The 14,073-nt window shown below is 47.5% G+C and overlaps 1 protein-coding gene across 1 annotated transcript in view; it reads right to left on the bottom strand.

Moving 5' to 3' along the window:
• Positions 1-3,088: 3,088 nt before the first annotated feature.
• The window catches only part of plekho1a (pleckstrin homology domain containing, family O member 1a), a 21,151-nt gene continuing 10,166 nt past the window's right edge, over positions 3,089-14,073 (bottom strand). The window contains exons 4-10 of the mRNA XM_034201358.1: positions 12,828-12,932; positions 12,380-12,481; positions 9,715-10,017; positions 9,298-9,395; positions 8,526-8,712; positions 8,027-8,139; positions 3,089-6,043 (exon numbers count right to left, since the gene is read on the bottom strand). Coding sequence (XP_034057249.1) covers positions 5,359-6,043; positions 8,027-8,139; positions 8,526-8,712; positions 9,298-9,395; positions 9,715-10,017; positions 12,380-12,481; positions 12,828-12,932 — 1,593 coding nt within the window. The 3' untranslated portion in view covers positions 3,089-5,358. The remainder of the gene's footprint in view (positions 6,044-8,026; positions 8,140-8,525; positions 8,713-9,297; positions 9,396-9,714; positions 10,018-12,379; positions 12,482-12,827; positions 12,933-14,073) is intronic.

Raw genomic sequence — 14,073 nt, 5'->3', positions numbered from 1 at the left:
CCATCGGACAAGATGTTACAGTCCATGGCCCGTCCATCCTCTCCTGGATGCAGGGAAGTGGTCCTGTCCCCTTAGCAGAGAAACACCCCAAAGCAGAATGTTTCCACCTCCATGTTGGTCTCATCTGACCACATCACCTTCTCCCAAGCCTTCTCTGAATCACTCAGATGTTCAAACTTCAGACGGGCCTTTCATGTTCTTCTTGAGCATGGGGCCTTGCGGGCGCTGCAGGGTTTGATCCATTATGGTGTCGTGTGATACCAATAGTTTTCCCAGCTGCCTTGAGGTCATTAACAAGTTCCTCCGTGTAGTTCTTGGCTGATCCCTCACCTTTCTCATGATCGTCAAACCCCACGGGGCCAGATCTTGTGTGGATTCCCAGACTGAGGGCGATTGATTGTTGATTGATGTCCATTTTTTTTCCTTCCATTTCCGAATAATCGGATCAACAGTTGTCACCTTCTCCCCAAGCTGCTTGCTGATGGTTTAGTAGCCGATCCCAGCCTGGTGCAGGTCTACAGTCTCCTCCCTGAGGTACTTAGACAGCTCTTTAGTCTCGCCCATGGTGGAGAGGTTGGAATCTGATTGGTTGATTCTGTGGACAGGTGTCTTTTATACAGGTAACAAGTTGATATGAGGAGTGCTTTCCTAAAGGAGGACTTCTGTAACCGGTCTGCGGGAGCCTGAATCCTTGTTTTGTGCAAGGGGATCAAATACTTATTTCCTCCACTGTAGGTGTCATACCCGTCCTGTCCGAGTTTCTCAATCTGGTTCAGAGTGTCAACGACTGCTGCATCTGCAAGGTCTCTAGTATCCAGTACAAGAAGATCTTCACTGCTCTTTTCACAGCATGGATTGCCCATGTCTTCTAGAGCACCAGTTAGTGCTTTAACATCTCGTGCAAATGCCATGTGTGCATGTTTGGTCTGCTCATGGTGCCGGGTGTCAGCCTTCTTTCTCTTCTCAGTGGAGGCCTCAAACTCCCCAACCACACGTGCCATCTCGGGGCCAGACAGCATCCAGCGTCGCAGAGCTGCAGGGTCCTCTGTCAGGCCTACAGCACCACCATCACAGAGGCATTGTTCTGCTCGTGGGCCTGGTCAATGGCAACAGCAGAGAAGCTGCGTGTCGTCTTCTTCACAGCCTTTCCTTTCAGGTTATCTTTTAGCACAATCATGTCACGCAAGTGGACTGGTGTCCATCCGGCATAGTGGGTGTGTCCCAGAGCAAGGAACCAAGGCACACTCTTGGTCAAGGCATTTATGTAGAGTAGGAAGTCAGCCTTTCTTATTGATCGGATATAGATCATCAACTCTATTTCCAGCTGCAGGATGATGGACCAGAAGTGGAACTGGGGACATGACACTACTCTCGTCCACCCGCTACCCCTCCAGGAGGTCGCCAAGTACCTTGAGTGCTGCCATCTCAATGTGAAACCCAACACACACCACAATACAATGATCTTCACTGTGAGCTGCAGCTCCACTGGGTGTGTTCAGCCACAGCGTGTAGAGGTGGATCCAGAGTGATCTGACCAGGATTCAGAATCTCTAAAGCCTGCCTCACCGATCCAAGGAATGATGAATCGTGGCCACAGACTTGGCCTGGTCGTAGAAGAGGGGAAGTAGAGAAGTGAGTGTGACACTGCTCTCTGGTATTGTATGACCGCACTAGCAGCCAGGAGTCAGCCAATCAGGCAGCTCTTCACCCAGAAAGGTGGACCAATGGAAGGACTCCCCCCAACACAAGCAGCAGTGATTCAGCACACAAAGAGAGCTGCCTTCCAAGCTGGTCACTGCTGGGGACAGATGATGTTTGCAGCCCCTGAACGGCCACAGGTGGATGGGAAGTTTACTGGACCTCATTAGCAGGCCTGTCGTGAACTGAATATTATAGATAGAATAGAATAGGGAGAGATGAAACCCTCTGTATTGGTCACACATGCAGAGCACACAGTGAAATGTGTTCTCTGCTTTTAACCCATCCTAGTACCAGGAGCAGCTATTGCACAGCGGCTGGGGAGCAATGGGAGTGAGGGGGGAAGGGGGGTGTCCGGTGCCTTGCTCAAGGGCACCACGACAGGGCAGGAGGTGAACTGGGACCTCTCCAAGTAGCAGTCCACACTCCATATTTTAGGTCTGGTCGGGGACTTGAACCGGCGACCCTACGGCTCACAGTCCAAGCCCCTACTGACTGAGCCACTGCCGGACTAAATTAAATTACATATATATTATGTAACATGTCACCATAATAAATATGTTAATGGTATATGTGTATTTTGTTCCCTGAACACCAGATACATGGAGTTAGCTACATTCTAGCATGTTGTAAATAGTACCACTGCATTCCCCATCCTTGAACATGTAGGATTAGCCACCAGAATCTAGACCCTAGGCTACCGGTAAAATAACAACCAATGGACACATATGCGATGGCCCTATAGCCAAAAACCTTCCTCAGGGCATGCGTGTGCCAAAGTTCATGTTTTTATCATCAAAAGCACAATTCATTCAGATATTTCACATATCTGCTGGACTATAACTCTTCCTCAAGAAGTCTGGAGGCTTTTGGTTTCCAGAGGAGCAAAGAACCAACACCCCACGCTCTCTGAGACAAATCTGCACCTGCGTGTGTTAATAATTGCACGTTTTCACTGCTCATATCTGCGGGTTCGGATCGGCTTGCGGAACTAATTGGCAATATGTGCGGGTAGCGGGGCGGGTTCAGTGTTCCACGTAGCGGGGCGGGAGCGGTGTTCCACGTAGCGGGGCGGGTTCAGTGTTCCACGTAGCGGGGCGGGAGCGGTGTTCCACGTAGCGGGAGCGGTGTTCCGCGGGGCGGGAGCGGTGTTCCACGTAGCGGGGCGGGAGCGGTGTTCCACGTCGTGGGGCGGGTTCGGTGTTCCACGTAGCGGGGCGGGAGCGGTGTTCCACGTCGTGGGGTGGGTTCGGTGTTCCACGTCGCGGGGCGGGAGCGGGTCTTGAAAATCAGACCCGTGCAGGACTCTGGTTCGGGTTAGAAACGTATTTTTATTCAAACAAGAAAAAGTATTATTAGAAATGTTTGATCACAGAAAAATGACAGAACGTTTTTAATTAGCTTATTTTATTCAGCGTGTAGACGAGGTGGTTTAATCCATTTACCCACAATGCATTGTTGTATACAGTCATTCAAAAACATCAACATATAAATCTGAAGGTAAATAATCAGAAAACATTGAACATATTCTCCAGTGCCCCACGTTATGACTCACAGTGCAAACATCACTCAGACTGGAGAGGAGTTCAGACGTTTCGACCAAAAACTGAAATAAATGCAGAATTAATCACATTTTCACCAACAAACACAAGAAGTGATTTATAAAAAGAAAACATCAGATTTCTGACGTTTAAAGGAAACGACCGGCAGCTCTTCGTGGCGTCCTACTTTCAGAAAGTGCATTTTTACAGTTAACGTGTCATTTAGAAACACGTCCTACGGTTTCCTCTCTTTCTTCTGGAACATAAATACCTTTTTCCAGATTTAGCAAAATGTCATTAAGTGTTCGAGACACGTGACGTTCCTTATTTCATCTGTACTACGTTAAGTGTGTTGGCAACGCATAAATAACGTCATATACGTTTCTAATACTTGTTTGTTAGTCACATGTTTCTGATTGGTCAGGAGCACGTCAGAGTCGTCCCGTTGGCAGCGTGAACATGTTCTCATAGAAAACTCTTTCTTGGTGTGCGAGCAGCACGGACACTTCATCTGATTGTTAGGAGACTTCATCTGATTGTTAGGACACTTCATCTGATTGTTAGGACACTTCATCTGATTGTTAGGAGACTTCATCTGATTGTTAGGAGACTTCATCTGATTGTTAGAACACTTCATCTGATTGTTAGGACACTTCATCTGATTGTTAGGACACTTCATCTGATTGTTAGGAGACTTCATCTGATTGTTAGGAGACTTCATCTGATTGTTAGAACACTTCATCTGATTGTTAGGACACTTCATCTGATTGTTAGGACACTTCATCATGATTGTTAGGACACTTCATCATGATTGTTAGGACACTTCATCATGATTGTTAGGACACTTCATCATGATTGTTAGGAGACATGAAACGCATGGGATATAAATCCGTCTTTTGTAAACTTTGTCCCAAATGTAAATCACGTGTAATCATCGGTTCATTTCTCAGTCGTTGCTTTTGAGTCGAGGTTCGATGAAGATGATCCTTGTTTTACTAAAGCCTGATCCTCAGCTGGTGGAAGAACGGGTTTAATAATAAAAATAACGGTCATATTATCGTCTTGTAAACGTTCCTGTGTCAATAATCACAGTTTCAGGTTTTTTTACAGTGTTTAGACATTATTGCTTATTCTCTCATCACGCTGTGAAATATTAAATATGAAACTCCCTGATTTCTGCAGCTGTGAAACACAGACACGTTGGGAACTAAAGGAAGACATCATATATATTATAAAGATTAATAATCAGTGCTGTAGGAAAGATTGTGCTCTTCAGTGCTTTTGTCATTTAAAAAAATCTCCTTCGTACAAACGTTGACATCGTAGCTTTGAAAAAAGTCTTAAAAGCACACAATGTCTTTTTTAATTTCCTGAACCTGAATATCTGTGAGGAAGACTTTGTGTCTGAGATCACAGACGGGGAGCGCCTCATTAAACATTTAGTCAATTAAGAGAGACTCAAAGAAGGGAAATCAGGGGGGGTTAGTGCAGAGAGGAGACCCCCGGAGGACCTGAATTCTGCTCCTGAATTACAGGAAGAGGCCATCGTCCAATCAGCTGTTAGACGCAGGATTGTGAGGACACACACTCTGTACTCACTTCACGTCTTCATGTCGTCGTGGAGATATCCAAAGTCCTGTTTTTTGTAACGATCAGATGTGAAATGAAAACAGACGGTGTGATCCTGATGGCGGGGATTTGTTGTTTTCATGATGGTTTGTCTTTGCTTAACAGCCAATCAGAGAGCTTTATTTTATCGGAGGTCGGTACAACCCGTAGAAACAACATTGGCGCTTATCGGTGTCTCTCACAGCTGATCAAGGGTCTTTGAGAATGTTTGTCTATGTTGATGTTACACATGGAGCTGCTGTGATGCAAGTTACATTTCAGACTTGATCTGACCATTAAAGTATTATCGGATCGTAGCGTCAGCTTGGGGTATCGGGGGATCGGAGTATCGGGGGATCGGGGGATCGGGGGATCGGGGGATCGGAGTATCGGGGGATCGGAGTATCGGGGGATCTGGATCACAGAGGAAAACCCTGAGGAGTACAATTTAGAGTTTTTATTGAGACGCTGCTACACTGAGATCCAGAGAAGGAGTATCTGAGGTGGGGTCTCATGGTGTCTCAGACCCTTCGTCCTCGGGGGAGGTGGGTGATGCCGGCGTCTCCTCCCCTTCCTCCTTCTTCCTCTCCATCTTCTCGTAGGTTTTCCTGCGCTGGCGCCTCAGCGTCTGGTTCTGCAGCTCCTTCACCTCCTGCAGGATCTGCTGCGCCTCCTGCCACGACGACACGGCTTCCTCCAGCAGACGCTCCGCCTCGTCGCGCCTCCTCCCCACCTCCACGTCCTCCTCTGGGGGGGAGGAGGGGGAGGAGAGGAGGGGAGACTCCTCCTGGCTCCCCCGCCGAGGGGAGGTGCCCCCCTGGGGCGAATCTGACCCTTCAACCCAGGGGGAGTCGGGAGGGGAATCAGAATCAGGAGGGTCGTCCTCCTTGTTGGAGCTCGAAGACAGTTTGAGTTGTGCTGCCTCGGAGACAATGAGGCATTTCGGGGAGTCGCCGGGTTTGGGGGAGTCGCTGGGTTTGGGGGAGTCGCTGGGTTTGGGGGAGTCGCTGGGTTTGGGGGAGTCGCTGGTTTTGGGGGAGTCGCTGGATCCTCTGTAGCGAGGCGAGTCCGTCCCTTTGGATCGGTTCTTCTTGGCTTTGGACCGAGGAGACTCCCTCCCCCTCAGACGGGGAGAATCTCTCCCCCGGAGACGAGGGGAGTCGCTACTCCTGCTGCGAGGAGAACCAGACGATTTACTGAGGAGAGAAAAAGAAACGGGTTTAACGTCTACATCATAACATCAGGGAGGAGGAACCAGATCTGAGGTTAACACAAGACCTACCACATAAAGTACGTCACTAAATACCCCACTGGTGGATTTGGAAACGGAGGTTGCTCTCTCTCCACGCCTCACTGCAACAATCAACTCCTCCCTGTCTTCTTGCACCGTCCCACCATCCCTCAAATAGCTGCTATCACCACTATTCTGAAAAAACCCGGACTCAACCCTGACAACCCTAATAACTTCAGACCAATCTCGAACCTACCCTTTCTGTCCAAAGTTCTGGAACGCGCTGTAGCGTCACATCTCAAGCATCACCCTCTGCCAATAACCTCTAAGAAACGTTTCAATCCGGATCCCGCTCAAACCACAGTACTCCTCGAAATCAGCAATGACCTTCTCCTCTCCCCCGATGCCGGTAACCTCAATTCCCAGGCGGACGGCCCGGGGGAAACGAAGAGGCCTAGAAGGGGGAGAGATCGCGGCGGGAAAACTCTGGAGCAGGAGACAGGGGCGAGGGCGATGGCGGGACAGCTCCGGAGTCAGCTGGACCGTCGGAGCAGGAGCACCGGGAGGTGGCGGGACCACCAACGGAACAAGACGTTGTGTTGGCGGGACCACCAACGGAACAAGACGTGGTGTTGGCGGGACCACCAACGGAATAAGACGTGGTGTTGGCGGGACCACCAACGGAACAAGACGTGGTGTTGGCGGGACCACCAACGGAACAAGACGTTGTGTTGGCGGGACCACCAACGGAACAAGACGTTGTGTTGGCGGGACCACCAACGGAACAAGACGTGGTGTTGGCGGGGCCACCAACGGAATAAGACGTGGTGTTGGCGGGACCACCAACGGAACAAGACGTGGTGTTGGCGGGACCACCAACGGAACAAGACGTTGTGTTGGTGGGACCACCAACGGAACAAGACGTGGTGTTGGCGGGACCACCAACGGAACAAGACGTTGTGTTGGCGGGACCACCAACGGAACAAGACGTGGTGTTGGCGGGGCCACCAACGGAATAAGACGTGGTGTTGGCGGGACCACCAACGGAACAAGACGTGGTGTTGGCGGGACCACCAACGGAACAAGACGTTGTGTTGGCGGGACCACCAACGGAACAAGACGTGGTGTTGGCGGGACCACCAACGGAACAAGACGTGGTGTTGGCGGGACCACCAACGGAATAAGACGTGGTGTTGGCGGGACCACCAACGGAACAAGACGTGGTGTTGGCGGGACCACCAACGGAACAAGACGTGGTGTTGGCGGGACCACCAACGGAACAAGACGTGGTGTTGGCGGGACCACCAACGGAACAAGACGTGGTGTTGGCGGGACCACCAACGGAATAAAACGTGGAGTTGGCGGGACCACCAACGGAACAAGACGTTGTGTTGGCAGGACCACCAACGGAATAAAACGTGGAGTTGGCGGGACCACCAACGGAACAAGACGTTGTGTTGGCAGGACCACCAACGGAATAAAACGTGGAGTTGGCGCGACCACCAATGGAACAAGACGTTGTGTTGGCGGGACCACCAATGGAACAAGACGTTGTGTTGGCGGGACCACCAACGGAACAAGACATTGTGTTGGCAGGACCACCAATGGAACAAGCATGGCTGCTGGGGCTCAGGCTGGTCTTTCTTCTCTCAGGAGCCTTTTGGAGGCTCCATGGACCTCCAAAGGCCAGAAGAGTACCCAAGAAAGGTTCCTGGACAGGAGCAGGAAAGGGGGCAGAAGCAGGGGCTGACTCCAGACAGAACACACCGAGGCATATGGTGTCAGGTTGGGAACTGGGAGGCAGGGGGCTAGCATCCCTAGCACTAGCAGGCCGGGAATCATGTTTTACCTCAGTGTCATACAAAAAGTATTTTGCCCACTCAGGTGACGTGAGGTCATGTGACCGCGCTTCATTGTGCGTCTGTATATGATAAATATGATAACTCACCTGGAGTGGGGGGAGTCTGATCCTCGCAGGTGATGCAGGCGGGGGGAGTCGATGCCCTTCAGGTAGGGGGAGCTGCCCCCCCGCTCTCGCTCCGCCTTGGCTTTCTGCAGCTCCTGTCAATCACAGCATCACATGTCATTATCTCCTCTTCCTGCATCAAGGCCATAAGACTGCTAAACACCTGAGCTCTGTGAAGTGCCTCGATAAACATTCATCTGTTTGTCATCTTGCAATCTACTTATTTATATAAATACTTATCACCGCAATAAACCGTATTTAATTTTGTCTTAATGTACATTATTTAATTTCACATTCTGTTCTTACATTTCATATTCTGTTTACATGTGTATAGACTTCTTGCACTACTTTTTTAAATTTGTATTTTATTATATGTATCATTGTTGGAGGAGCTCAGGTCAGAAGAATGTCATTGCTGCTCTGTAGCTGCTGAGCATCTGACGATAAAACCTTTGAATCTTGAATTTGAATATAGAGTTACCTCCAGCCTCATCTCCTCCAGCAGCTCCTGCGCTCGCTGCATCCTCTGAGCGATGAGGCTCTGCAGCTGGCCCACCGTCGACCCCCCGGACCCCCCCGTCGACCCCCACGTCGACCCCTCCGTCGACCCCTCCTCTGTCGGGCAGCGCCGGAGAGCCGAGCGAAACTCAGAGCGAATCATCGCCGGTCTGAAGGGAAGCAGAGGGAGGGAAGTTAGAGAGGAAGGAAAACGCTCCCCTCACCGCCCTTTCTTTTAGCGGACCATCATGAGCTTCAAAGGTCTCCTATTATACTATATTATAGGGTTAGATATTTACAAATATATAAAAAACATGTCTCTGAAGTGCTTTGCTCAAAATACCAAACTGATCATTCTAGCCCCCTCCCCTCTCTTCCAGCTGTTACTAAGGACATGATTCTGGGTCTGCAGCTTTAAAAAACATAATCAAGGATCCTCTCTGAAACAGGATGGAGCTCAAACTCTTCCTCTCTCTCAGGTTTACCACAAGGTGACTTCCTCTTGATTTCCTGCTTCTTCACACACACTCTCTCCAGCACAGGTTAGCTCTGAGTGTTAGCATGCTAATGTGAACACAGACCATATTACTTCCAGAACACGTCTCATTGTTTCTAACAGCAACGTTTCTGATTGGCCCGTGGGGGTAAAGCCCGCCCACATTTTAGTAATGTGGTCATGACGCAGCAAATCTGGATCAGCTCTCTGAGACTACTCTCTGTTCTCTGTTCCTGGTGGACTTCAGGAGTTAGTGTACCTGGAGGACAGGACTTCATCCATGGAGGCGCAGCGCCCTCGGCCCTGCATGCTGAACCTCTTCCCGGGCTGAGGCGTCCGACTCTGGGCCTGAAGGACCTGAAACAAAGGGCTGAGGTTCAGTGGTCGGTGGGTTTAGATATAAACACACAACAAAAGACTGAGGTCTTTTGGGGTGCAGGGGGCACTCCTTCAGACATGTATGACTCTGTTGTGGCATCAGCCATTTTCTATGGTGTGGCCTTGTTGTTAAATACCAACTATTTGCAATATCCGCAAAATGTGCAATATATGTGTATATATATGCCGTTAATAACTGTGCAATATATACCTGGCTGCTAAATCTTCAGAACTATTATAGGATGTGTATTTTGTAAAATGTTTAAATGTTCTTTATCTTTAATATTTGTTTCCAGACCTGCTGGTTCTTGAGGGTCTTTGAGGGCTCGGGGTGGGGGTGTTTCCCCCAGGAGAGCTCGCTCCCTCTGGGCAGGCTGCTGGTCTTCACTTTGGGCTCCTTGGAGACTCTCAGCTTCGAGACGTCTGTTCCCGCTCGCTGCCGGACGCCGAGCCCCGAGAACCCCTCAGCTGCCACCTGACCACAGGAGCCCCCCCGAGGCAGGTCGGCCTCCCAGGACCCCCGAGAGTCAGCGTCGTACGAGAAACCGTCCTCCTCTGCTACCAGATCCAGGGTCAGCATCCCGTGGGAGGAGGTGGATGCCTGAGAGAGAGACGGTACACACATCCTTTACTCAAGTAGAAGTACACACATCCTTTACTCAAGTAGAAGTACACACATCCTTTACTCAAGTAGAAGTACACACATCCTTTACTCAAGTAGAAGTACACACATCTTTTACTCAAGTAGAAGTACACACATCCTTTACTCAAGTAGAAGTACACACATCCTTTACTCAAGTAGAAGTACACACATCCTTTACTCAAGTAGAAGTACTGATACTCGTGTTTAAAAATACTCTGGTGAAAGTAGAAGTACTGACTAAACTTCTTTATCAAGTCAAAGTAAAGAACTTTGAAGTGTACTTCAGTAGAAAGTACCCATAACTAGCAGCTGTTTTAAAGAGTACCTGACCTCCCTTTATATTAATAGAACAATAATGTCATTGTTAGCTAATGAATGTTTCCATGCTGAACAACGGCAACATGACAACGTTTCCATTGGTCCCTCTTCTTTAGAGAAGACCAGGAAATGATGGATACACGGATCGTGTTCAAATCAATAGGCACGCAATGACTCTAAAGAATAATGATCACGCACCAAACACACATTCAGACTAAAGGAACCAGCTGTTTGGAAAATGAGAGAAGTAGAAAGTACAAGTATTTGAGTTCAACATGTAAGAAGTAGAAAGTACAGGTATTTGAGTTCAACATGTAAGAAGTAGAAAGTACAGGTATTTGAGTTCAACATGTAAGAAGTAGAAAGTACAGGTATTTGAGTTCAACATGTAAGAAGTAGAAAGTACAGGTATTTGAGTTCAACATGTAAGAAGTAGAAAGTACAGGTATTTGAGTTCAACATGTAAGAAGTAGAAAGTACAGGTATTTGAGTTCAACATGTAAGAAGTAGAAAGTACAGGTATTTGAGTTCAACATGTAAGAAGTAGAAAGTACAAGGTATTTGTGTTCAACATGTAAGAAGTAGAAAGTACAGGTATTTGAGTTTCAACATGTAAGAAGTAGAAAGTACAGGTATTTGTGTTCAACATGTAAGGAAGTAGAAAGTACAGGTATTTGTGTTCAACATGTGAGAAGTAGAAAGTACAGGTATTTGTGTTCAACATGTGAGAAGTAGAAAGTACAGGTATTTGTGTTCAACATGTAAGAAGTAGAAAGTACAGGTATTTGTGTTCAACATGTGAGAAGTAGAAAGTACAGGTATTTGTGTTCAACATGTAAGAAGTAGAAAGTACAGGTATTTGAGTTCAACATGTAAGAAGTAGAAAGTACAGGTATTTGTGTTCAACATGTAAGAAGTAGAAAGTACAGGTATTTGTGTTCAACATGTGAGAAGTACAAAGTATAGGTATTTGTGTTCAACATGTAAGAAGTAGAAAGTACAGGTATTTGAGTTCAACATGTAAGAAGTAGAAAGTACAGGTATTTGTGTTCAACATGTGAGAAGTAGAAAGTACAGGTATATGTGTTCAACATGTGAGAAGTAGAAAGTACAGGTATTTGAGTTCAACATGTAAGAAGTAGAAAGTACAGGTATTTGGGTTCAACATGTAAGAAGTAGAAAGTACAGGTATTTGGGTTCAACATGTAAGAAGTAGAAAGTACAGGTATTTGAGTTCAACATGTAAGAAGTAGAAAGTACAGGTATTTGTGTTCAACATGTAAGAAGTAGAAAGTACAGGTATTTGAGTTCAACATGTGAGAAGTAGAAAGTACAGGTATTTGTGTTCAACATGTAAGAAGTAGAAAGTACAGGTATTTGGGTTCAACATGTAAGAAGTAGAAAGTACAGGTATTTGAGTTCAACATGTAAGAAGTAGAAAGTACAGGTATTTGTGTTCAACATGTAAGAAGTAGAAAGTACAGGTATTTGAGTTCAACATGTAAGAAGTAGAAAGTACAGGTATTTGGGTTCAACATGTAAGAAGTAGAAAGTACAGGTATTTGTGTTCAACATGTAAGAAGTAGAAAGTACAGGTATTTGAGTTCAACATGTAAGAAGTAGAAAGTACAGGTATTTGAGTTCAACATGTGAGAAGTAGAAAGTACAGGTATTTGAGTTCAACATGTGAGAAGTATAAAGTACAGGTATTTGTGTTCAACATGTAAGAAGTAGAAAGTACAGGTATTTGAGTTCAACATGTGAGAAGTAGAAAGTACAGGTATTTGAGTTCAACATGTAAGAAGTAGAAAGTACAGGTATTTGAGTTCAACATGTAAGAAGTAGAAAGTCTTCAGAAATAAGTAGTGGAGTAAAGTACTGATACCAGAAACATGTACTTAAGTACAGTAACAAAGTATTTGTACTCCACTACGTCTCAGATAGTCCTTCTCCTGCAGCTCTCTATAGACAGACACTATGATATAAAGAGATGTCTCAGTACCACGGCCAGCAGGTGTCCTCTGGTCGGCAGCCGGCGGCCCTGAGGGATCTTTGCTCGATCTCTGGTGGGATGAACCAGAGACCCTTCCTCCTCGAGGGTCACCTGAACACACACACACACACACACACACACACACACACACACACACACACACACACACACACACACACACACACACACACTGAGTCTGGCACTCTCTGAAGTATAGCAGGTTTATAAAACCTGCACTCACATCTTCACACTTATGTAAATATATTTAACATGTTCATTCAAATGCTCAACGTTTTATGATATCTTGTTCCAATAGTTACTTATCACTTTATTTGTGTTGTATTCTATTTTAGCTGACCCTGTTGCTGCTATAAACACATGCATTTCCCCAAGGGGGAGAAATAAAGCTCCATCTCATCTCATCTGATCCAACAACAGCTCAGACCACATGCTGTACCTGGTCTAAGATGCGGTTCTTGGCTTTGATGATGGCCACGTTCAGAGCGTTGACCCAGGACTCCTTCTCCTCAGGACTCACAGCCAGGAACAGGAGGTTAGGAACCTGCAGAGACAGAACGGGAGGTTAGGAACCTGCAGAGACAGAACAGGAGGTTAGGAACCTGCAGAGACAGAACAGGAGGTTAGGAACCTGCAGAGACACAGAACAGGAGGTTAGGAACCTGCAGAGACAGAACAGGAGGTTAGGAACCTGCAGAGACAGAACAGGAGGTTAGGAACCTGCAGAGACAGAACAGGAGGTTAGGAACCTGCAGACACAGAACAGGAGGTTAGGAACCTGCAGAGACAGAACAGGAGGTTAGGAACCTGCAGAGACAGAACAGGAGGTTAGGAACCTGCAGAGACAGAACAGGAGGTTAGGAACCTGCAGAGACAGAACAGGAGGTTAGGAACCTGCAGACACAGAACAGGAGGTAGGAACCTGCAGACACAGAACAGGAGGTTAGGAACCTGCAGAGACAGAACAGGAGGTTAGGAACCTGCAGAGACAGAACAGGAGGTTAGGAACCTGCAGACACAGAACAGGAGGTTAGGAACCTGCAGAGACAGAACAGGAGGTTAGGAACCTGCAGAGACAGAACAGGAGGTTAGGAACCTGCAGAAGACAGAACAGGAGGTTAGGAACCTGCAGAGACAGAACAGGGGTTAGGAACCTGCAGAGACAGAACAGGAGGTTAGGAACCTGCAGAGACAGAACAGGAGGTTAGGAACCTGCAGAGACACAGAACAGGAGGTTAGGAACCTGCAGAGACAGAACAGGAGGTTAGGAACCTGCAGAGACAGAACAGGAGGTTAGGAACCTGCAGAGACAGAACAGGAGGTTAGGAACCTGCAGACACAGAACAGGAGGTTAGGAACCTGCAGACACAGAACAGGAGGTTAGGAACCTGCAGAGACAGAACAGGAGGTTAGGAACCTGCAGACACAGAACAGGAGGTTAGGAACCTGCAGAGACAGAACAGGAGGTTAGGAACCTGCAGAGACAGAACAGGAGGTTAGGAACCTGCAGAGACACAGAACAGGAGGTTAGGAACCTGCAGAGACAGAACAGGAGGTTAGGAACCTGCAGAGACACAGAACAGGAGGTTAGGAACCTGCAGAGACAGACAGGAGGTTAGGAACCTGCAGAGACAGAACAGGAGGTTAGGAACCTGCAGAACAGAACAGGAGGTTAGGAACCTGCA

This window comes from Gymnodraco acuticeps, unplaced genomic scaffold (assembly GCF_902827175.1).
Source record: "Gymnodraco acuticeps unplaced genomic scaffold, fGymAcu1.1, whole genome shotgun sequence".
In the NCBI taxonomy this organism is placed as follows: domain Eukaryota; kingdom Metazoa; phylum Chordata; class Actinopteri; order Perciformes; family Bathydraconidae; genus Gymnodraco; species Gymnodraco acuticeps.
This window is presented reverse-complemented; position numbering and strand designations above follow the sequence as displayed.